This window comes from Aegilops tauschii, chromosome 2 (assembly GCF_002575655.3).
Source record: "Aegilops tauschii subsp. strangulata cultivar AL8/78 chromosome 2, Aet v6.0, whole genome shotgun sequence".
In the NCBI taxonomy this organism is placed as follows: Eukaryota; Viridiplantae; Streptophyta; class Magnoliopsida; order Poales; family Poaceae; genus Aegilops; species Aegilops tauschii.
The window spans coordinates 294,730,706-294,756,758 of record NC_053036.3 but is presented as its reverse complement, the minus strand read 5'-3'; the positions used below and the strand labels follow the sequence as shown (position 1 = coordinate 294,756,758).

At 44.0% G+C, this 26,053-nt stretch overlaps 1 protein-coding gene across 1 annotated transcript; it reads left to right on the top strand.

Moving 5' to 3' along the window:
- The first annotated feature begins 116 nt into the window (after nucleotides 1–116).
- LOC109742268 (BTB/POZ and MATH domain-containing protein 5) lies at nucleotides 117–4,481 on the top strand. The gene is made up of 4 exons (XM_020301357.4): nucleotides 117–708; nucleotides 2,590–2,965; nucleotides 3,051–3,324; nucleotides 4,067–4,481. The coding sequence occupies exons 1-4, from the start codon at nucleotides 263–265 to the stop codon at nucleotides 4,249–4,251; spliced, it is 1,281 nt and encodes a 426-aa protein (XP_020156946.1). The 5' UTR covers nucleotides 117–262; the 3' UTR covers nucleotides 4,252–4,481.
- Nucleotides 4,482–26,053: the final 21,572 nt, after the last annotated feature.

The window sequence follows — 26,053 nt, the reverse complement described above, 5'->3', positions numbered from 1 at the left end:
TCATATCGATCTTTACGTGACTCTTACTTTGTTCGTTATGATATGAATGAGACACGTATTATTATTATTAAAAAAATTCGATAAGACCAAGAATGCACAAACCGACCGAGCCGGAACGAATTCTTAGCTCCACGTGTCACCCGTGGATGGCACAGCCGTCCCACGAGCAGAACCAAACCAAAGACCCGTACGGCCAATCGGCCGAAAATTCCCCAATCCTGGCCTCTTAGCCCCAACCCTAACCCTAGCCAATCGCATTCCCATGGACGACGACGCCGGCGACGCCTCGCCGCCGCCGGGACCTGCCCCCCCTGCTGCCACAGGCGCCCCGTCGTTGCGTGACATGGCGGCGTCCCCTACCAGCTCGCGCTCCGTGACGGAGACGGTGAACGGCTCCCACCGCTTCGTGATCCAGGGCTACTCCCTCGCCAAGGGGATGGGCGTCGGGAAGCACATCGCGAGCGAGACCTTCACCGTCGGGGGATACCAGTGGGCTATCTACTTCTACCCAGACGGGAAGAACCCCGAGGACAACTCGGCCTACGTTTCCGTCTTCATCGCGCTCGCTTCCGAGGGCACTGACGTCCGCGCTCTCTTTGAGCTCACGCTGCAGGACCAGAGCGGCAAGGGCAAGCACAAGGTCCACTCCCACTTCGATCGCTCGCTCGAGTCTGGGCCCTACACCCTCAAGTACCGAGGCTCCATGTGGTAAGCAGGCGCCTCTGAATAACCCTCCTGCTTTGGTTGAATTTGTTCTGGTATGAACTATGACACTGTCGTTGAATTGGCGTCTGTGGAGCTTTAGCTAGGACAGTTGAGTCTGTGATTCGATTGATGTTAGTGCTTGCATGCTGGGGGTAGTTGTCATGCTTTAGTCTAGGGATTCAACTTCAGGTGATGTCAGGATTATTAGGTGATAGCAAGGCAGCCATTTTTGGTGTTCTAGTACAGCCACGAGGATTATCCGCTACTTAATGTCTATTAGCTCAATCCAATGGCATGCTACTGTTTGAATTATCTGGTTTTGATCTGTTGAGTATGGTATGCATCAGTAGCTTTACAATTTTGATTTTTCATTCCTAATTTCTGGTGTAATATGTTGCTTTGCTGTGGCTCTATGCCCAACTGTTGATCACATTGATGACAGTACACATTGTGGAAAACACTATAAAAGGTAGGCTGACTGTAATGCTTCGATTGATGAACTGCCCGTAGGGTAGAGGGGAATGAAGAGGCAGAGTTGGCTGGAAAGAAGAGACTTGAGATGCTTCAGAACTAGTTCATCTTTTTGCCTAATCTCAATTGTAGCACACACATCCTCTTTTATAAAGGTTTATCCCTTAACATCTTATATTTAATAATAAGAGGTAAATCCAACTTCTTGTGCTAGTGCCATTAGCCCATTACTATAGTTTTGTCACTGCAATGCTGTAGTCTAACAGTAAACTTATGCTTTTACTTTTACATGCTTTTATTGTAAAGCATAATGTCACTTGATTAGGTTGCTGACTGGATATTCTTGGGTGTACATCCGTTGACAGATCGTTTGGTTGGTGAATTTGTTGCCATTTATAATATGTTTATTTGGTTGTGTTTAAGACGACATCTTCTGTTACTGGAGTAATTCCTTGGTGGACTGTATTGTGTGAAAGGCAATGTGTTTGGAATGACTCTTCTTTATACCATGGAACCGAACTGCTTTAATAGTCAATCTTGAGTACTTGTGTCCTTACAACATGTTATGGTATTTATTCACCTATTCTTTTTGTTGAGTTTCACTTCATTTGAATAGTTGTATGTTGAAGTGTGCCCGTACAGTTTAGGACATCACGAAGTAACCTTTGGTTTAAATGAAAGAGCTGTTACCCCCAGTCTCATTTCCACGAAATCAGAGATTTCTGTTTGGTAACCAAAATGTTCTGGAAATAAAAACAAAGCAATAGCTCTTGCTCGACAGTGCCTTCAGGCCACTAGCATGATGAGCTCAGATTCTCAAGCCCATTAATACTTACATTCATATTCTTTCTGATTTGCTGCCAGCTCCTGTAGATATGCATTTCAGGCAAAAAACATAGGAGTTCCAAATGTTGGACCATAGTAATAATATAAACAATGATTAAAATTATATCACAGAACTGTACTTCTCATGGTGGTATGTCACTGTCGTTGGGAGGCTCAGGTCTTGTTTTTTAATCTTGACAACTGCAATAGGTGTAGCTTTTCAGTTATTTTCATTCCCAAGTTCAAACTATAATTAGGAAAAACGTTTTTTCTTTTTCTTTTAAATCTGCTTGCCAGTGGTATCTGGAAACTTTGGTGTCCTATGTTTTCCTTTTTGTTGATACGAAATATGAACCTTGGATATGATGTAACTACCAACCCATGACATTTGTAGGTATAGGTGTGAATTCGTTAATACAAGTCTTTAATGAGAAATTAGATCTTAACCCACACTTTACTTCCTCATTTGATAATTTGCACTATCCTGTGGCAAATCATCAACCCCCTTGTAAAGTGTGACAAATATCTAGATCCCCAGTCTTTAACAGCCTCGGCAGTCTGGGTTCTGATATTCATTCTTCATTTCAGGGGTTACAAACGGTTCTTTCGGCGAACTGCTCTTGAGACATCGGACTTTCTTAAAGATGATTGTTTGAGGATAAACTGCACTGTGGGTGTTGTGGTTTCAACTATTGATTACTCCAGACCACACTCCATTCAGGTTCCAGACTCTGATCTTGGCTACCACTTCGGTTCTCTTTTGGACAGTAATGAAGGGGTTGATGTTATTCTTAATGTGAGTGGAGAGAGGTTTCATGCCCATAAGTTGGTGTTGGCTGCACGGTCTACTGTATTTAGATCCAAACTTTTTGACGATGAATCAGAAGGAGACAAGAACGAGGTTAATGAGAGTGAGGATCTGAAGGAGATTGTTCTTGATGATCTAGAGCCCAAGGTTTTCAAGGTGTGTATCTATTTTGTTTGTTATCAATGTCTTCCAGTATAACCTGGGAGCAAGTATACTTACTATATGTGCATACTCCGTCCAGGCAATGCTTCATTTCATCTACAGAGATACCCTCGTTGATGATTATGAGTTGGATGCATCAAGCTCCATGGGCTCTATTTTTGATACTTTGGCGGCAAAGTTGTTGGCCGCAGCAGACAAGTATGACTTAGGAAGGTTAAGATTGCTATGTGAATCTTACTTGTGCAAAGGCATTTCTGTGGCCTCGGTTGCAAGTACTCTTGCATTGGCTGATAGTCACCACGCCATGGAGCTTAAAGCCGTTTGCCTAAAATTTGCTGCAGAAAATCTTTCAGGTACTTAAGCTTTTACATCAAATCTAACTTAAATTCATCACATGGTACAGTAGCATTCATACATGAATTCATGTTTAGTAAAAAAACTTGCCTGGCAGTGGTATTCAAGTAATCATTTTGTGGATTTATATAGTGCCATGCTCTGGTCTGTGGTCACTGATGGGGATTTTTCTTATGGAGCGTTTAAAGTATGAACAAAAAGAGGGGGGAATGATTAGTTTGATTACAAGCTATAAACAATTTCAGTGAGAGGTGAAATGTGCATGCTTTGAGTTTCTGGCGTTACATTTGTTTGACATGCAAGTAGAAGATAAGTAGCTCGATGTTGTACTGTAGATGATGATTCTCATTGGTATAGTTGTATTGCTTTGCTTTCTGAGGTATAAATATGTTTGTGCTGCTTAGTTGCGCTATCACGTTTCATGATTAGTAGAATTGCTGTTAAATATGATGCACCTGAATGTACTCCCTCTGATCCATAATAAGTGTCACAGTTTTGAACTAAGTTTGAACTAACCTTAGTTCAAAACTGTGACACTTATTTTGGATTGGAGGGAGTAGTTTACTCTGTAGTTTGCTAACCAAGAATAATGTAATTAAATCAACTAGCATAGTCTTTTTCAGCAATTTAGATCTGTTACTGGCTTGGAAATTAATGCTTCATATACATGGTTGCTTTCTTGGCTTAGTTAATAAGTTTATAAAGCTCCATAACATTCTAGATGCCCTTATGTCTCTGCAGCTGTGATCCGGACTGACGGGTTTGATTACCTCAAGGATAATTGCCCATCACTTCAGTCGGAGATACTGAGAACTGTTGCTGGGTGTGAGGAGCCGTGCAGTAGTGGCGGGAAAAGCCAGAGTGTATGGGGACAGCTCTCGGACGGTGGCGACACTAGTGGCCGTAGGGTGAGGCCAAGAATCTGAGGCCACCCTGAACTCTGCCCTGGTTCGGAGGCTCTTGTGTAAATCGCGCAACAATTTGTTCTGTATGTTGTGAAAACAGTTTAACTAGGTGTGACTCATGCCATCTTATCGCGCTCTTTTTTACACTTCAATTCATATTAATATGTTGTTAATAGCTATTTGATTGTTTGATCTTGGAACCTTTGCCTACTTGCTGTGCTGATTGATAATGATATGGGCACGACCTCGGATGCGCTGATGTTTTGTCCTGATCTTTTACGATGCAAAACTCCTTCAAGATCCACCGATAAAATAATACTCCCAATTAGGGCTACGACGACCAATGGCAATCCCAGAAACCTCCTGCCGAAGTAGATGTAAACAACATGCAAACAACGGGTCTCGAGTCAAGTACAACTTTTAATGCAGAAAATTCACATAAAATAAATAACAATGACATGCAAAGAATGCCGCTTAATATTGGCTACACATGTTGTCTAACCTGTCAGAAAATATAACCTCCACTCATAATACTCACGTATACTTCATATATAAAGGCAACGATACAAAACGCCATCTGAAAAAGATGTTCTACTATCTTTTCAATTTTGTCATGTTGATTTTTACATGATTTATATTTTGTTCTTTATGATATGAATGAAACACGTATTATCATGTAAAAAAACAAAGAATCAGGCACGCAGGCCCACCTCATGTACATGTACGCGTAAAGATCTCCTATTTCCTTCAAATCCAACTACTTGTCCAACACGTCATCTCTCTCCTAGTCCTAGTACTATTTAATTAAGGAAAGCTAATTAATCTCTTTGGCCACGTTGATCACAGGACTTATCTACCCCTAATCTATCTATCTATACCTATTTATTCATTAATAAAAGGGCTATTGCTTCTTACCATTGTAAACTTCGTTCGTTATTAGTTTTGTTCGTCCGTTGTCCATCAGTATTGTTCGTTTTGTCTGTCAAATGCGTTGTGGCCCAATAAATCCGGCCCGACCCGGTTCTTCCTTTTTCCTTATTCCCTTGCGTGGCTCTTGTCCCTGTCGCTCGTCCAATCTCATCTTCCGAACGCGCCTCCAACTCCGCTACCACCTCCTCTTCGGTCTTCGCCTAGAGCGTTCCACGGTGGCAGGTCGGATCTGCCGCCCCAACGACGTCATGACCTGGCTCAAACCTTGACGACCTAGAGCGTGGGGTGCAGCGACGCCGCCCATGAGAACGACGTCTTCTCCTTCCACCGCTATCCGCCGCTTCTCCTCTTCTTCCTCCTGCAGATCCCCCTGCTCCAAAGCTCGCCCAGCGGCCCAGGCCGACGCGTACGTTGTCTATCTAGCGGTTCGACCATGAGGACCATAGTAGATGTCGTCTATTGAGGGCCAGCGACAGTCGGGCCGGCAGCAGCGGCGATCCGGGTAGACCATCTCCCCGTCGAAGTCTGGTCTGTAAGACGCAGCCATCATCGATCGAGGGCCAGCGACGGCTGGACCTAGGGCAGCAACGGCGACCCAGATAGATTCTTCTCTTCTGCGTTATCTTTGGTTTGCAAGGCGCGTGGCAACGTTAGCAACCTGAGGGAGATGGGAAAAGATGATCCAGATGCTGCCTGTGCACGCCTGAACCATGTCCAATCATACCAGGTTAAATCAATGGCCTCCTTGTGATATGAGCAGCTTAAGCCCTGTATTGATCCTTGATCGTCCTTTCCATAGATGAAATTGACCTAATAGCTCATCTCTTGCCTTTATCTAAAATTAGCATTAATTACATGCCATTTGTGTGCTCAAGGAACTGTTGGAGAATATTTTTCTAGCTATAATCATTTAGTAGAACATGGCATTGCATGATACACATGAGACCAACGTATCCGAAGATGCTTCTAGGGGCACTTGAGCTTGCCCGTGGGGGTTGGTCAGCAAATGAATTTGTGGATCAATGGTGCCAACAAAGTAAGCTGATAATTTGTGGATCTATACTACTAGGAAATTCTATTAGTTCAGATAATTTGTGGATCAGTACAGCTAGCAAATGAATTTATTGGTATTTTATTTTGTTTACAAATAATTTCACTTTTTGTGATTTAATGAAAAGGATGTGCCTCTTTGTAAATCTTTTACTTCGCTTTCCGTTGAAGCTGCAGTTCTCTGCAAATTGTAACCAATTTTTTGGATCACACTAAGCAGGCACCACTTGTCGATTTCAGTAGAGTCCGTACATTGGGTTGTTGAGTATGACAGCTGAGCGGCCTCTGTTGATATGAAAATTCTTCCAAAATCTGGTAAGAAATTTCCATAGGACATATATTCAGCTCCTGAGAAGTACTTAAACATCAAAGGGTTGCATACTTTATATGTAAATATCTTACTCAGAAAAGTAGATCATGGAAGAGTTATCTGTACAATCATTCTGAAGATTATGTTACCCAAATTACAACTCACATTAGAAAAAAAAAGTTGAACATCTGCAGCTTTCTTCATGAGATTGCAAAAGCAAATTAAGACAACATGCCTGCCGATGTCCTAGAATTAGTAAGTCGTATCTAGAAAACCCAAAGTAAAACTGATATATGTCAAATGACCTATATTTAGGGTGGTTTTACCGGAGAGAGTATCGTGTATGGCTCACACGGACTCCAGATGTGGCATCTCTTTGAAAATTTCATTGTATGAATGAGGATCCTACATTTCTTTGATCCGAACCTTTGATACGCAATTTTGAAGGTTTCATCATAATAAAAATTGACAGCCTTTATAAAGTAATCTGAACATTTTGTTGGTTGCCGGACAACTTTGTTCTCCAGTATAGGTGGCGTATGTTTGTGCAAAATGATTATGTAAGGACATCTGGTAACTTTATTCTTTTGTCAAGGTTGATTTATTTGGTGGATAAAACTTTCATTTCCTCTAAATAAGTGAACCTGACATGTGTGATGTTCCAAAAAAGGAGCTTTTGTGTGTTGGCTGGCAGCCCTAATGAATTTTAGACATGTATCTGAGGTTTCGTTGGCTGTAAACCAGTAGGGTCAACAATTTGAGTTTTAGCTTTCTACCAAAAATTAGAACTTAACTACCGGTACTTTCAGATCTAGAATATTCCTCTACTTTGGGACGGCTGGTGGTTATTTGCAGTGATTGGGATAAACACTGCCCATTGACTACACATGAATTTACCAATCTGATGAAATGAGTGGAGGTTCACAAAGTGCACGTGTATAAAACTTTCGTCCATCACCTCGGTGTTGACATGCAATAATTTTGTAAAGGTTACAATGATGCATCATTTAGAAGTAGCAGTTATTAAGCTCTCAAAGAATATGCTCCAAAGTTGAAGGCACCCAATTGAATTCCTCAGTACGCCCATCCCTCTCCACCCACAGCGCTCTCATCGTCTGCTAAATGGACCAAAATGATGTTTGAAATTGCTTGTTGCTGCTGCAATTGTTATTCTAGGTTGGTTTGCTTGCTGATGCTATTACTTAAGATTATTGATATTGCTAATTTTTCTGGTTCAGAAACATAAATTTACTCGGAATAATACCGGCCCCATGTCATGATCTCATGCGCAATCCTCAGATGATCCATCTTTTTTCTCATGAGCGTCCATTGTCTCACGACACAGTTTCTCAACTAGGCCAACCGTTGTTCATTGGAATCAATGTTTTCTCCCGTTGCAACGCATGGGCATTTGTGCTAGTAATACTAAAGCACAGACTGTTTCTGGTCGTTCGTCATTGAGATTGCCCCCGAAGTTGCTAGTAATTACTCCTCGTGCCACCGGTAAGTGTAGAAAAAGGATTCGGCTTAAGAAAAAAACATCACCGCGAAGTGTTTCTTAGAGCCTAATACACTACTATAACACAAGCATGTGCACAGCGTGATGGCAAAGGCTGCAGCGCTCCACAAGGGAGACCAACGATCGATCCCCCTTTTTCCGCGCGTCTCCTCGGCCCGGCACATGACGTGGCACCTCCTTCTATTTTTTTTCTTTTTACTTTCTCATTTCAGTTTTTGTTTTTTCTTCTCTAAATTAATTAGGGGTATTTAAAGGACCAAATTAAGAAAAATAGTTTTTAAAAATATTGAGAAATCGTAAGCTGTTTGTCAATTCAAAAAACATTCAAAAATCATAAAATGTTCATAATAAAAAAAACGTTCACATATTCTAGAAAATTCACTATTTCAAATAAATGTTCACGAAATAAAAAATATGTTCATGATTTTTAAAAAATGATACAATAATCAAAAAATATTCGGGAATTTGGAAAAATGTCCATGAAATTTTAGGAAATGCTCACAGAATAGATCCGTAAATAATGAACAAAACGAACCATCGCTTACGTACAAGTTTTATTAGGGTATCTGTAGAGGTCATTTTATGATTTAATTTAGTCCCTCGCGTTGGGTAAAATAAAGGTTTCCATGTTTTGTACAACGTCAAGCCCAAAAAAATTGAGGCAACTTCCTATGGGTTAGTTTTTGCAAGCCATATAAAAAGGACTAAATGTCTATTTTGCATCCATACACAGCTATGATTTTGGTCCCATAGTTTGTGGTACACACCACTACGCTAGGTCAAGACGAGATAGATCATTCATCAGTCTAGTTTAGGCAGGGTCCATCAATGCAGTTTGCTCAGCCAAAAAAATATTTCGTTATGATGCCTTAGGAAATCAAGTCGTGATGAGACCATCACATTTTTAGTTTTTAAAATGATTTTTTAAAAGTCCTTGTCTCATCATGACATCACTCAGACATAGTTTGTGAAATGACATTTTAAAAGTCCTTATCTCATCCTTGAATTTGATTCAAACTTTTTTTATATTTACCACACCTGCATAATGTGATAGTTTATCTCCCATTACAACGCACGGGCATATTTGCTAGTACTAAATAAACAAAAATACTTTTTGTTGTACACCTTGGAGTTTCTTTATGGATTACCGATCAGGAGAAATGCCTACATGAATTCGTTTTGGAGGAGTCCTGAAGTTTGGATGCACCATAGCTTTCTTCGGTTCAATTGGTGGAACCTCAATGCAAAATGAACCAATCTGTAACACATGTCGAAGATTATATCTTGAAGCATGCAATTCACTTGGACCAATATATATGGTCGAGCATGTCTTCTCAGCAATAATACCGACGTTGGTGGGCACATCATCCACTTCCTCTTGAAACGAAGCCGTCCACTGCTTCGTGGTATCTTTAGAGACCTTCTTTACCGAAAGAATATCATCCTCCTCCACTTGAAGAGAAACCATCTTCGGTTTCATGTTGTTCTTGGGAGCCCTCTTCTTTTGCACTGTCAATAGCACATCGAATTAATTTCTCATTCCTCGATTTAAGTGTCCTTTGCTTCCCATTATGAATAAAAGTGTATATGTTGGTCCTTCCAGCATGTTGCGCACTGCTATCAAATTGCCAAGGCCGGCCTAGTAACAAACCGCAGACTTTCATTGGCAAAACATCGCATTCCACCTCATCGACATACTGCCCAACAGAAAATGTTACACGTGCCTTATGTGTAATTTTGAGCTGCCCACAATTGTTCAACCACTCCAAATGATATGGTTCATCATATCGCCATGTAGACAAACCAAGCTTCTCCACCAACATCTTGCTGATGCCATTAGTGCAGCTACCGCCATCAATTTTTAACTTGCACGATGTACCCTTGATGTCACACTGAGTCTGAAATAAACTCGTGCGTTGACCTCCGCTCACTGTCATGCTATCTCCGCCATCTACCCTCTTAAGTTGTACATTCAACCCACTCATTGGTACTACCACCTTCTCTTTTTTCTCCTCATGTGCAGAAATATTTTTAGTAACAATGGCACCATCCTCAGCCTTTTTATTTTTCTAACAACACCATCTTCTTTTGTTGTTTCTTTGCATCAGTTGCAGCCTGTGCACGGTCTCGCCTCTTACGATCCTCCAAATATTGTTCAGAAGAGTATGCTTCAAAATAAGCCCACTGACCTTGACAAAGAAACTTAAATTTCCTCCAAGAAAAATTGCCAGATTTATCAATCTGCAGCTCCCTCTTTTTTATCCAAGATTTACCAAGTATCAAGCTACACACATATTTACGATATGGAAGAACATCACATAAAACCGAATCGGTAAATCCACAAAATCCAAAAGGCACCTCTACTTGATGTTTTATTGTCACAAATTTTCCATGCCATGTGAGCTTATATAGGTCTGGCTGCTCTACTATTGCTAGCTTCAATGCATTACTAAATTTATTTCTGAAGAACGGTCAAAGATTGCAGCACAAGTAATTGGCCCCACCTTCACTCTTGTATAGATTTCAAACCATGAAAGGGCTCGTGACGGATCCTTCTCACATTGGGACATCTCACCATCAAAATAATATTTTGTCCTCATCGCAATTATAGAATCTGTACGGACAAATTATAGAGAAAATTTGCACCATAATAAACCCAGTAATCTGATACTAACTGATATGGGCACGACCTCGGACACGCCTATATTTTGTCCCGATCTTTTATGATGCAAAACTCCTCCAAGATCCACCGATAAAATAATGCTCCCAGTTATACGAGCAGTACGGGTAACCTAAAGCAGGGGTGACCATGACGAAAGGACAATTCCTCGACACACGAGGAACCTCTCACCAAAGTAGACATAACCAGCATGCAATCCGTCGAGAACGACGGACCTCGAGCCAAGTTCAACTTTCAATGCAGAAAATTCACACAAAATAAATAACAACGACACGCAAAGCGGGCCGCTTAATATTTGATAAACATGTTGTCTAATCTGTCGGAAAACATACCTCCCCTCATAATACTCACATATACTTGCATATACAAAGGCAACGATACAAACCACCATCAGAAAGAGGATGGACAGAATCAGGCATGCATGACGCAACTGGCCATCGACCCATCAGATCGTCTTTGATCGTTTTTCTCTCCCTGGCGGCTGGAACCCTAGCCGCCGCCAGGAGAGGCCCTCTTTCAGTGTCGTCCTCCGGTGGCTCCCCTCCGCCGGCGACCTCGGTCGTCGGTGGTAGGGGGGTCGCCGGATCCACGAGTGTGAATCGTTTTTACTCCCTTGTAGTCTAGGTTTTAGGCTGTTCGCCATCTTGGCTTCGGCGGCGACGATGACAGCGCTGAATAAAGATTCTTCGGATCCTTCCCGGACGAGGCCATCGGTCATATGATTGGGGATGGATTTGGAAACCAGTCTGTTCAAGCAAGGATGGCGTGGCGGCGGCATCCTCGTGGTGGACATGTGTCCTCGGGCTCCGCCGTTGCGACGGTGTTTGCTCCAGCGTCGGCGCGGAGCTTGGGAGGTAGTCTAGGAGCGGATGCAGATTGTGGTCTGCATCGACGACATCTGGAAGACGGAACTTGTGCTGGGTTCGTGGTTCGTGGATGGCAGGTATGGTTTCCCCCTTCGGCGTCTTAGTCGTGGTGGGGTGCCAGATCTGGAGTTCGATGGCGTGTCCGGGGTGTTGCCCCGGTCTGATTCATTCAACGACAATGAGTTCACTTTTGGTGAGCCACCTTGGAGGTCCGCAAAGCTGCATATCAGCGATGGAGCCGCGTCGAACTCAGGTGAGGAGGTGATCCGTTATTCTTTTCTTTGGTGGCTGCTGTGGTGGTGCCGGAGGTAGGTGACGGGCGTTGTTGTCAAGCTGAGAGATGTTCTGCTATCTTTTCAGTTTTGTCATGTCGGTTCTTACGTGACTTATACTTTATTTTTTATGATATGAATGAGATAAGTATTACCATGAAAAAAAAATCAGGCAGGCATGCCCACCTCACGTACACGTACGCGTGAAGATCTCCTATTTCCTTCAAATCCAACTACTTGTTCCAACACGTCATCTCTCTCCTAGCCCTAGTACTATTTAATTAAGGAAAGCTAATTAATCTCTCCTAGCCCTAGTACTTTTTGTTGTACGCCTTGGAGTTTCTATATGGATCACCGATCTGGAGAAACGCCTGCATGAACTCGTTTTGATGGAGTTCTGAAGTTTGGATTCACCATAGCTTTCTTCGGTTCAATTGGTGAAACCTCAATGCAAAATGAACCAATCTGTAACACATGTTGAAGATTATATCTTGAAGCATGCAATTCATTTGGACCAATACATATGATTGAGCATGCCTTCTCAGCAATAATACCGACGTTGGCGGGCACATCAGATAACATTGCACATACATGAGGAAAAGGAGGTACTCCCTCCGTCTCAAAATTCTTGTCTTAGATTTGTCTAAATACGGATGTATCTAGTTACGTTTTAGTGTTAGATACATCGATATCTAGACAAATCTAAGACAAGAATTTTGAAACGGAGGGAGTATGTTTTTACGCCCGCTCTCCGTTACTGACAGATTGGTTTAACTATATCCTAATCTCAAATAAAATGGGACGGAAGGTTTGTCCGACACTGGATCTGTAGGCAAAATAGTGCATCATGATATAGAAAAAGGGTCCCGCTAGGCGAGCCGTAGATGTGAAAAAGCCAGTCCTCCCTCGGTCGATTCAATCATGCGTGATCCTCTAAGAGCATCTACCGGGTGCCTCAAACGCCCGGGTACCGACCGGTAAAAAAACCCTCAAACCCTTGGGTCACTGACCGGTAAAAAACCCCAACCCAAATGGGTTGACCAGCATCCCTAATATCTAGCTCAAATATTGGGTGGCCCCGGGCGTGACCGGACGTGGCCGCCACATTGGACTCGGCCCACAGTGGGGCCCATCTGGCCCCGCATATATTCATCCCTATCAGTTTCCGGACTAAACCCGCTCCATTTCGCCACCCGGTGATCTCTGGCCTTCTCCGGCATGGAGGGCAATGGATCTGAGTCCTACACCTTCAGACCCATTGATCCGGAGTCCGTCCCACGCGGCCCCGAGGACGAAATGACCGTATGCCTTGCACTCCACCGCTCTCGGAAGGAGGCGGCCCGGTGGCAGCGCTCGGACTCCTTCCGCCAGGAATTCATTGCGTCCGCCCAAATGGCTCATGAATCCGCCGCGAGGAGTGTTTCTGCTGCCTCACCGGAGGCGGTGTGGTCAACCTAGGTGTAACGCCCCGAGTGCGACGCGCCATGTGTCTTCCAGTTATTTGCCGTCGTTGCCATGTCATTTGCTTGCATATTACACTTTGTCATGTCATCATGTGCATTTCATCGGCATGTTCTTCAAAACTTGCATCCGTCCCGGTCTCCCCGTTCTCTCCGTTGTCCGTTTCGGAATCCGGTACTCTCACATGCACCCGTTGCACCTCTCAGATCTTGTTTCGTGAGCGGGAGAAAAACCTTCTCGGAATGGGCCGAGAGTTGACATGTGGTCTTGGTACATCACCGGTAAACAGCCTATCAAATTTCATTCCATTTGGAGGTCGTTTGATGCCCCAACGGCCGCCGAAACCCTCCTTCTCTTTGCAGCCCAGCACCCCTTCACAACATCCCACTAGCCCATCTAAACCCCCTCCATGCTCTCCGTCGTTGGATTGCGATCGTGTGGGTGAAAACCGCACCTCAATAGCCCTTTCCTAACTCCCAGAATCTATATAAACCCCCTCTCACCCGAAATTTCGGGCAAACCCCGCGCCGAACAAGTCCGCCGCCGCCCCCTCGACCAATCCCCTTGCGCCACGTGTCGCCGCCGGCCTCCTCCCCCTGCATCACTCGCCGCGGCCCGTCAGGCCCGCCCGGGCCCCGATTTGGGCCCTGAGGCCCGCAGCCACCCGCCGCCGGGCCGAGCGCCGCCGCCGTTCACCTCGCGCCGCCGGACGCCCGCCGCCGCCTGCCGCGCGCCGGTCACCGCCGCCTCTCCGCGCCGCCTCGCCGCCGCCGCCGCCGTCGCCGCCCGCGCCACTCGCCCGCAGCCCGCCTTGCCCGCGCCTCGCTGCTCCGCCTCGCCCGCGTCGCCGCCTCGTCGCTCGCCGGCGTCCCCGCTCTGCGACCGCTCGCCGGCACCCCACCTCCAGCGCACCACCCTGCGCCGCCGCCTCCACGTCGCCGCACCGCGCCCCATCGTCGCCGGAGCCGCCCCGCCGCTCGCCGGAGTCCACTCCGGCCAGATCCGCCGAGGGTGGATGAGATCCACCGGGAGCCGATCCAAACGCTGCCCCGTCCCAGATCGCGTCGTCCCCGTACCTCCCCGTCCACTTCTCTGCGAGGTTGAATTTTCTACCAAGTCCCTGACATTTCTTATTATGTGTGCATCTTGTGGGGTGTGTATGTTCGTGCTCGTTGCTTCGTTTCGCATGTATGATATATCAAAATGTTCATCTCTGAGTGCTCTAGGTAGTGGTATAGTTTTCATGCATGTTACTATTCATATTGATGCCGTAATCCTCGTTACAGAAGTGCCAAATGTTATAAACTGCTGTAACTTGCCGAGTTGTCTTTTTCATAGCATTTTGTCTGTTTATCTTTTGAGCATCATGTCAACATGTTAGGAGCATATCCATGCCATATGTACAGTGGTGCAATCTATGTATTTTTATGTGCCTTGTGGTGACTAGCACAAGCTTGCAAAGTGTGCTACATGCTGTTGCTGATTTTCTGTGACTTGATGATTTCTGCCAAGTCTGTGAACCTGTTATCATTTGCATATTTGCCATGATGTTTTGAGCATGTCCTAGTGGTTTTTAACAGTAGCTCAGTGTTCATGCAAAGTGCTTAGTTGCTGTTTTGGGCAGATTGTGTTTGAAACTTGTATTGAGTGTATGTGTTGAACCGTGACTCCGTTTGGAGCATGCTCTACATGAAACTTGTTTGGTTTTGCACGTAGTTTTATGTTACCTTGTTGCATCCTTGTTTTGGAGTGTTTGTGATGTTGTTTTGCTTGCATTTGCATCAATGCCATGTGTAACTTGTTTTGCTCATATCTTCTAGGTCGTAGCTCCAAATTAAATGAACTTTATACGTAACTTGACTAGAAAAACGCGTAGATCATCATGGTGCACTTTAACTTGCTATTTAACAACTTTAACATAATGTTTTCTTCAGATCTGGATCAATTTCGAAATTTGCATATGGGGAGTTACCGGAAATTGTTATGTGTAGTTTCGGCCTCATTTAAACTTACTTTGATGTGCTGTTCTTGTATGCATCATCTCTTGCCATGAGTAGAATCATATAGCCTTGTCATGCATCATACTTGGTTGAGCATCATGTCATGTTTATGTGTTGTGTGTTTACCATGTTGTTCGCTTCTTTCCGGTTGTGCTTCTTCTCGTTAGTACCTGTTTCGTTGCGATCATGAGGATTCGTTCGTCTACGCTTGGTTCATCTACGTGCCTTCATCTTCTTCATGGACTCGTTCTTCTTCCTAGCGGGATTTCACGCAAGATGACCGTCACCTTGGATCTCACTACTATCTTTGCTATGCTAGTTGTCTCGAAGCTATCGCTATGTGGCGCTGCCTACCACTTATTTATGAAGCCTCCCAAATTGCCATGATAGCCTCTAAGCTTTTTACCCTTCCTAGCAAACCGTTGTTTGGCTATATTACCGTTTTGCTCAGTCCCTCTTATAGCGTTGCTAGTTGCAGGTGCAGTGCAGGTTGTTCCATGTTGGGACATGGATATCATGGGATATCACAACATCTCTTATTTAATTAATGCACATATATACTTGGTAAAGGGTGGAAGGCTCGGCCATATGCCTGGTGTTTTGTTCCACTCTTGCCGCCCTAATTTCCATCATATCGGTGTTATGTTCCTTGATTTTGCGTCCCTAACACGGTGAGGGTTTATGGGCCCCTCTTGATAGTTCGCTTTGAATAAAACTCTTCCAGCAAGGCCCAACATTGGTTTTAACATTTGCCATAATAATATTGAAATAAATAATTAATTGGCATAGGGCGTCATGAACCCGAGGATTCTTTCTACATAAACAGGGGGGCCAGTGCTGATGGTGTTGGTCCCAAACTAGAGCCCCCTGCAGTGCCACCACGGGGAAACTCAAGGACTGGTTTTAGTTGTACGGACTGCTCATCAGGACGTGGCCTGAGACGAGATACGCGCGACTACTATCAGGGTGTCGGAACGCCGGGAGGTCTTGCTGGATTAGTTTTACCATTTTCGCAATCTCTTGTGCACCGGGATTCCGAGTATGATCGGAGAGGGTCCCGCGATGGAGGATGGTCTCCGCGGATCGTGAGCTTGTCATGGGCTAAGTTGGGACACCCCTGCAGGGTTTAAACTTTCGAGAGCCGTGCCCGCGGTTATGTGGCTGATGGGAATTTGTTAATATCCGGTTGTAGAGGACTTGAAGTAAACTCGATTAAAACACACCAACCGCGTGCGTAACCGTGACTGTCTCTTTTCGGGGAAGTTCGAGAGGAGAACACGGTTGTTTTATGTTTGAACGTAAGTAGTTCAGGATCACTTATTGATCATTACTAGTTTACGACCGTTCGCGTAGTTTCTAATCTTACTCTTGTGATTGTAAGTTAGCCACCATACATTGCTTAGCCGCTGCTGCAACCTCACCACTTGCCCTTTCCTACCCATTAAGCTTTGCTAGTCTTGATACCCATGGTAATGGGATTGCTGAGTCCTCGTGGCTCACAGATTACTACAACACCAGTTGCAGGTACAAGTTATGCGATGATGATGACGTGAGAGCGATGTTTACTTGTTTTGGAGTTCTTCTTCTTCTTCGTCGATCTTGGGTTAGGTTCCTGGTCGGCAGCCTAGGCTAGCAGGGTGGATGTCGTTTGAGCTTCTGTTTGTGTTTCATCCGTAGTCGGATGTTGATGTCATGTATGATGTATTGATGTATTCTTGTGGCATTTGTATGCCTTGTATGTATCTCCAACTATTATGTAATGGTACGATGTAATGAGATCCACCTTGCAAAAGCGTCTCCAATATGCGCTTCTATCCTTGGTGGGACCTTTGAGTTCCTTTAGGATAGAGTTGCATATTGGGCGTGACAAGTTGGTATCACAGCCTCGAGCGACCATAGGAGCCCCCTTGATTGTTCGTAGTTGGCCGTTGTCGAGTCTAGAAGAAAACTTTTTTGGAGTCTATTTATATCGGAGAGTAGGAATTCTTTTGCTCCTTAGCCCCTTCGTCGCACTGGTGAGAAATCTTGACTTAGGTGTTTTGATATACTCCTCTTCCCCTTCAATTTTTTTTAGGATCACACAGTTAGTTTTCGTTCGTTGCGATGTCAGCTCTTTCATCCGGCGCACTTCCCTTGGAGTCATTCGAACCTCATCGCCTTTTGCGAGGTCAATCCCCAGTTCCTTCTCAACGACGTTGCTTCACCATCCGAAGTAGACTTTCTTTTTCCCACCCGCCCACCCTCTTTCTTCTCGGAGCCGGAGTCCTTAATCGAGTATCCATCCTACTCGTGCAAAGCCTTTGCATTCTTTCCTCAATTATTTCAACTGGTGTGTTTCTCTCCAAGTTATTCGTCGATTCCCCGTTCCAAGTTGCCTTTGTTTTTCCCGCCCTCCCACCCATTTTTCTTCCCGGAGTCTGAGCCTCTATTCGAGCATCAATTTCGTTCTTGCGGAGCCTCTTCAGTCTTTCCTCATTTGTCTCAACCAGTGAATTCTCGTCTAGTTAATCATTGTTCGTCTCGTTTTCTTTTCCGGTGGATTCATTTCAAGTCTGTCGAGTTGATCATATTCTTTTCCTTGGCTCAAGTATTTTCCCATGCTCATTCGCCTCTCGCCAGTTTATCGTTCCGGAGTGATGAATACATCTCAGAAGATTCGTGTTTGCCTTCAATTATTTCGAGGTTGTCACCTCATTCGAGTCTTTCAATCGTTCTGGTGCATCATATCTCATTCAAACAATCCGTTCCAGTGATGTTTTTCTTTTCAGTGGGCCCTAACCCACAAGTCTTTTCCAAGGATCTTACCTGACTCTCCTAATTTTCCGGAGTTATTCTCAAATTCTTTTCGAAGTTTGACGTAAGAATGAAAATCATCAATTAGGTGCTTTTCCAAGATCGATTGCAAATTATTTTCGTTGTTGGCTCAACCTCTTCGATTTTCATTCTCCCGGAGTATCTCAACAATTTTGGTGGTGTGCCTCGACGTCATTCTCAACATTTGAAGACCGAAGAAGAGTTTTCCTCTAAATCTTGGCCGTTCTCTCGAAGATTCGTGGTTCTACTTCATGTTATCCTCTCAAACTATTCCGTTTGTCAGAAATTCTTTTCTTACCCATCCGGAGTATTTCAGGAGTTGTTTTTCGTTTCGATTATCCGGAGGCCTCCATTTCAGAATATTTCTTTGTTCCAAGTTTTCAGCTTCGTTCGTTCCCATAGTTGTACCGGTGCTTCGTTCAAGCATTCTTTAATCAGTTCGCGATCTCTTCGTTCTCTTGCATCTTAATTCACTCAAGTATCTTCGTTCATTTTCTAATTCCTCCCGGTGATTAATTCTCTTTCTTTATCCATTTTCAAATTCTCACGGTGGTTTGTTCATAATTCCTTCTCCTTTGTTATCATATCAATTCATTCGTTCTTTCCAATCATACCGGTGGTTCATGAAGACCTTCCCAAGTTTTGCGCTATATCCCCCCTTAATCTTTACCAACGTGAATAAGTAGTATGCAAATCCATGGCTTCTCACCGATTTAATTGATGAAGGATAAGCATAACATAATTCTTATTCTTCTTTCATCAAGTTGATTAATTCCTTCCTTCGGAGATTTTTCTTGATGAATAATCTCTTAGTTCTAAGTTGTTCATCTTTTCTTTTCAGGAGTTCCAAGTTTTTTAGCTTGTCTCGTCGCGAAGCTCCATCTAATTCATCGCAAGGCTTTAATCTTATTCTTTTCATCCTTCAATTCTATCTCATCATCCTTTTGTCACCGGAGTTCTTCAGGGTGGTTCAACAGGATTTAATTCATTCTTCAAGTGTTCATCAAGATTCTTGTTGGAGGAATGCAAGTATTTTTTCCCTCTTGTGTCTCGAAATGCAATTAATTCTCTGTATTCTTTTGAAGTGGAGTTTTGCATTTCTTCGTTCTTCTCAACTATTCAATCATTTCCGTTTGTGGCCTGTTATCAGCTCATAATTTTGAGAAGTTTTCAATAATTCCACAACAAGCTTATTCTTTTCGTTGTTGAATTTACAACAACTCCGTTCAATCCTTCCTTGCAAAGATGCTTTTCAAACTCAATTGTGGTAGAAGATGTCATCTTCTTCTTCGTTCTTTTCATTCAACTCTTTCAATTCTTTCGGAGGCATTGTGTTGTTCCTCTCGTCAAGTATCGTTCCATCTTGTCAAGTTCATGTTCTATTCCATTCCATGTTCAACCGAGATGCTATCCCAATTCTTTCATTCTTATTCCCTTCTTGTCTTCTTCTAACTGGAGTGGTTTCAGAGTCTATCTTGTTCCTTGAGCTGTTTGCTCTCGTCATATTCGTCGTCCTCTTTTCTACCCGAGTACTCTCGACTTTGTTCATCTTCTCTCTTGCACTCTTGGTTACCTTGTCCTCTTTCTCTTCCATCTCGTTCCTAATATCTCGGGACGAGATCTCTTGTTAGTGGAGGAGAGTTGTAATGCTCCGAGTCCGATGCGCCAGGTGTCTTCTAGTTATTTGCCGTCGTTGCCATGTCATTTTCTTGTGTGTTGCACTTCGCCATGTCATCATGTGCACTTCATCGGCATGTTTTTCAAAACTTGCATCCGTCCGGTCTCCCCGTTCTCTCTGTTGTCCGTTTCGGAATCCGACACTCTCACATGCACCCGTTGCACCTCTCAGATCTCGTTTCGTGAGCAGGAGAAAAACCTTCTCGGAATGGGCCGAGAGTTGACATGTGGTCTTGGTACATCACCGGTAGACCGCCTGTCAAATTTCATTCCATTTGGAGGTCGTTTGATGCCCCAACGGCCGCCGAAACCCTCCTTCTCTTTGCAGCCCAGCACCCCTTCACAAAAGCCCACTAGCCCATCTAAACCCCCTCCGTGCTCTCCGTCGTTGGATCATGATCGTGTGGGCGAAAACCGCACCTCAATAGCCCTCTCCTAGCTCCCAGAATCTATATAAACCCCCCCCCCCGAAATTTTGGGCAAACCCTAGCTTTCTTCCTCCTCCCGCTGCCGGACATGTCCATCCTGCGCTGGACAAGTCCGTCGCCGCCCCCTCGACCAATCCCCTTGCGCCACATGTAGTCGCCGCTCTCCTCCACCTGCATGAGCCGCCGCGGCCCATCAGGCCCACGTCAGGCCCGCCCGGGCCCCGATCTGGGCCCCGAGGCCCGCAGCCACCCGCCGCCGGGCCGAGTGCCTCCGCCGGACTCCGCCCCGCCGCCGTTCGCCTCGCGCCGCCAGACGCTGCTACCTCTTGAGCACTGCGTTGGTTTTCCCTTGAAGAGGAAAGGGTGATGCAGCAAAGTAGCGTAAGTATTTCCCTCAGTTTTTGAGAACCAAGGTATCAATCCAGTAGGAGGCTACGCGCGAGTCCCTCGCACCTACACAAACAAATAAATCCTCGCAACCAACGCGATAAGGGGTTGTCAATCCCTACACGGTCACTTACGAGAGTGAGATCTGATAGATATGATAAGATAATATTTTTGGTATTTTTATGATAAAGATGCAAAGTAAAGTAAAAGCAAAATAAAAAGCAACGGAAATAGCTAAGTGTTGGAAGATTAATATGATGGAAAATAGACCCGGGGGCCATAGGTTTCACTAGTGGCTTCTCTCAAGAGCATAAGTATTTTACGGTGGGTGAACAAATTACCGTTGAACAATTGACAGAATTGAGCATAGTTATGAGAATATCTAGGTATGATCATGTATATAGGCATCACGTCCGAGACAAGTAGACCGACTCCTGCCTGCATCTACTACTTTTACTCCACACATCGACCGCTATCCAGCATGCATCTAGAGTATTAAGTTCATAAGAACAGAGTAATGCTTTAAGCAAGATGACATGATGTAGAGGGATAAATTCATGCAATATGATAAAAAAACCCCATCTTGTTATCCTCGATGGCAACAATAGAATACGTGCCTTGCTGCCCCTACTGTCACTGGGAAAGGACACCGCAAGATTGAACCCAAAGCTAAGCACTTCTCCCATTGCAAGAAAGATCAATCTAGTAGGCCAAACCAAACTGATAATTCGAAGAGACTTGCAAAGATAACCAATCATACATAAAAGAATTCAGAAGATTCAAATATTGTTCATAGATAAACTTGATCATAAACCCACAATTCATTGGTCTCAACAAACACACCGCAAAAGAAGATTATATCGAATAGATCTCCACAAGAGAGGGGGAGAACATTGTATTGAGATCCAAAAAGAGAGAAGAATCCATCTAGCTAATAACTATGGACCCGAAGGTCTGAGGTAAACTACTCACACTTCATCGGAGAGGCTATGGTGTTGATGTAGAAGCCCTCCATGATCGATGCCCCCTCCGGTGGAGCTCCGGAGCAGGCCCCAAGATGGGATCTCACGGGTACAGAAGGTTGCGGCGGTGGAATTAGGTTTTTGGCTCCGTATCTGATCGTTTGGGGGTACGTAGGTATATATAGGAGGAAGGAGTACGTTGGTGGAGCAACATGGGGCCCACGAGGGTGGAGGGCGCGCCTAGGGGGGTAGGCACGCCCCCTACCTCGTGGCTTCCTGTTTGATTTCTTGATGTAGGGTCCAAGTCCTCTGGATCATGTTCGTTCCAAAAATCACGTTCCCGAAGGTTTCATTCCGTTTGGACTCCGTTTGATTTTCTTTTTATGCGAAACTCTGAAATAGGCAAAAAACAGCAATTCTGGGCTGGGCCTCCGGTTAATAGGTTAGTCCCAAAAATAATATAAAAGTGAATAATAAAGCCCAATAATTTCCAAAACAGAAGATAATATAGCATGGAGCAATCAAAAATTATAGATACGTTGGAGACGTATCAAGCATCCCCAAGCTTAATTCCTGCTCGTCCTCAAGTAGGTAAATGATAAAAACAGAATTTTTGATGTGGAATGCTACTTGGCATAATTTCAATGTAATTCTTCTTAATTGTGGTATGAATATTCAGATCCGAAAGATTCAAGCTAAAAGTTCAATATTGACATAAAAATAATAATACTTCAAGCATACTAACTAAGCAATTATGTCCTCTCAAAATAACATGGCCAAAGAAAGGTCATCCCTACAAAATCATATAGTTTAGTCATGCTCCATTTTCGTCCCACAAGAATGCTCTCATCATGCACAACCCCGATGACAAGCCAAGCAATTGTTTCATACTTTAGTAATCTCAAACCTTTTCAACCTTCACGCAATACATGAGCGTGAGCCATGGATATAGCACTATGGGTGGAATAGAATATGATGATGGGGGTTATGTGGAGAAGACAAAAAAAGGAGAAAGTCTCACATCAACGAGGCTAACCAATGAGCTATGGAGATGCCCATCGATTGATGTTAATGCGAGGAGTAGGGATTGCCATGCAACGGATGCACTAGAGCTATAAATATATGAAAGCTCAACAAAAGAAACTAAGTGGGTGTGCATCCAACTTGCTTGCTCACGAAGACCTAGGGCACTTGAGGAGGCCCATTGTTGGAATATACAAGCCAAGTTCTATAATGAAAAATTCCCACTAGTATATGAAAGTGACAAAGCAAGACTCTCTATCATGAAGATTATGGTGCTACTTTGAAGCACAAGTGTGGTAAAGGATAGTAACATTGTCCCTTCTCTCTTTTTCTCTCTTTTTTTGGGCCTTCTCTTTTTTATGGCCTTTCTCTTTTTTATTATTCCTCACTTGGGACAATGCTCTAGAAAATGATGATCATCACACTTCTATTTATTTACAACTCAGTTATTACAACTCGATACTAGAACAAAGTATGACTCTATATGAATGCCTCCGGCGGTGTACCGGGATATGCAATGAACCAAGAGTGACATGTATGAAAGAATTATGAACGGTGGCTTTGCCACAAATACTATGTCAACTACATGATCATACAAAGCAATATGACAATGATGAACGTGTCATGATAAACGGAATGGTGGAAAGTTGCATGGCAATATATCTCGGAATGGCTATGGAAATGCCATAATAGGTAGGTATGGTGGCTGTTTTGAGGAAGATATAAGGAGGTTTTTGTGTGAAAGAGCGTATCATATCACAGGGTTTGGATGCACCGGCGAAGTTTGCACCAACTCTCAATGTGAGAAAGGGCAATGCACGGTATCGAAGAGTCTAGCAATGATGGAAAGGTGAGAGTGCGTATAATCCGTGGACTCAACATTAGTCATTAAGAACTCACATACTTATTGCAAGAATCGACAAGTCATCAAAAACCAAGCACTACGCGCATGCTCCTAGGGGGATAGATTGGTAGGAAAAGACCATCGCTCGTCCCCGACCGCCACTCATAAGGAAGACAATCAAAGAACACCTCATGTTTCAAATTTGTTACATAACGTTTACCATACGTGTATGCTACGGGACTTGAAAACTTCAACACAAGTATTTATCAAATTCACAACTACTCAACTAGCACAACTTTAATATCACTACCTCCATGCTTCCAGGCAACTACGGAAACATGAAGAGAATTATCCTACTCATGACTTGGAGCTAGCAGCAGTCATCCATGCACTCAAAGAGTGGAGGCACTTTCTGTTGGGAAATCGTTGTGAAATATATACGGACCACAAAAGCCTTAAATACATTTTCACACAACCAGAACTCAACTTGCGACAACGATGCTGGTTGGAATTAGTCAAGGACTATGATGTCGGCATACCATCCAGGGAAAGCAAATGTAGTGGCAGATGCTCTTAGTCGGAACCCCAGCTCGGGCAACGACAGCCTACCGAACTTGAGGCCTGAAATTCAGCAGGAGTTCGCCAAACTCAACATGATGATAGTCGCTGAGGGCAGCGTATCAAATCTGGAGATACAGCCCACCCTAATAGAACAAATTAAGAAGGCTCAGCATGGACATCCCAGCATCGAAGGCATAAAGAGAAAGATGAGCCTTGGCAAGGCTTCAGAGTTCGTCACAGAAAATGAGGGAATATTATGGTACGGGGACAAACTTTGCGTACCAAACATTGAGGAACTCAAGCAACAAATCCTAACCGAAAGCCACACCGCCCCATATTCGATCCACCCTGGAGGAACCAAAATGTACAAGGACATTCAGGAAAGATTTTGGTGGCACGGTATGAAAAGGGATATAGCCACATTCATTGCTTGTTGTGATTCGTGCCAGCGCATTAAAGCTGAGCATCAAAAGCCAGCAGGGCTACTACAGCCCAACAGGATACCTGAGTGGAAATGGGATGAAATTGGAATGGATTTTATCGTCGGACTACCTCGATCACAACGCGGAAATGATGCTATATGGGTCATCACAGATAGGCTAACCAAGGTAGCACATTTCATTCCCGTGAAGACGACCTACTCCACTCAGAGGCTTGCTAAGCTTTATCTCTCCCGTATAGTTTGTCTGCATGGAGTCCCAAAGACTATAATATCCGACCGAGGCACTCAATTTGTTTCAAAATTTTGGGATCACTTACAACAAGCTCTGGGCACTCAACTAGCATTCAGTACAACGTACCACCCCCAGACTGATGGACGAATTGAACGCGTGAACCAAATCCTAGAGGACATGCTGAGAGCCTGTGTTCTCACCTATGGATCCAGTTGGGAAGAAAGTTTGCCGTATGCCGAGTTCGCATACAACAACAGTTACCAAGCCAGCCTACAAATGGCACCTTTTGAAGCACTGTACGGACGGAGGTGTCGTACCCCATTAAACTGGTCAGAAACAGGTGACAGTCGCATCTTCGGCCCAGACATGCTCAAGGAAGCTGAGGAGAAAGTTAAACAAATCAGGGACCGACTCAAGACAGCTCAAAGCCGACAAAAGAGCTATTACGATCGAAAACATCGTGAGGTCAGCTTTGAGCCCGGTGAATATGTGTACCTACGAGTGTCTCCTATGAGGGGCCTGCAACGGTTCAAAATCAAAGGGAAGCTAGCCCCAAGATTTATTGGACCCTTCTGTGTAATTGCACGAAGAGGCACAGTAGCCTACCAGCTGGACCTACCCAAAGAGCTGTCAGACGTCCATGACGTGTTCCACGTCTCACAGTTGAGGAAATGTGTGAGCAACCCGGAAAAGCATGTATCTCATGAGAGCATTGATGTGCAACCAGACCTCACCTACAGAGAGCAACCAGTAAAAATATTGGAAGAGTCTGAAAGGAGAACCCGTCAGAAAACAACAAAAATTTTCAAGGTTCAGTGGAGCAATCACACCGAGGATGAAGCTACATGGGAAAGAGAGGATTTTCTTCAGGCAGAGTACCCACATCTATTTGAGGATCAGCTGAAATCTCGGGGACGAGATTTTTCCTAAGGGGGTAGGTGTTGTGACACCCAAAAATTTTATTTTGGTTTTATCAAATCATTATTTGATCTAGGGGAGGTTATTTAAAATTTTCTTCTAAAGGACTCCTTCTCAAAAAGTTTCTTTTATAACAAGTATTTTATTTGGTTCCATCCAAAACTTGATCTTTGGTTTTGGAGGTTTTCCATCTTGTGTTGGCTCAACACCAATGTTTTTCATTGGAAAAGTTTTTGAAAATCTTTTTTTTTAAATGGCCCTATGGCTTATGGAGTGATCCTTTCCCCTTTCAAAATCTCCTCTTGCCATGACATAAGTGGAAATCCCCTCCCAAAAAGCCATTCCCCATCTTTGTGTCAAGATAAACTTCAAATCCAGCAAGTTGAACTCCCCCATGATTTTGTTTCCATTTATTTCTAATCAAAATCTTTTTTTGTCCTCTACTTT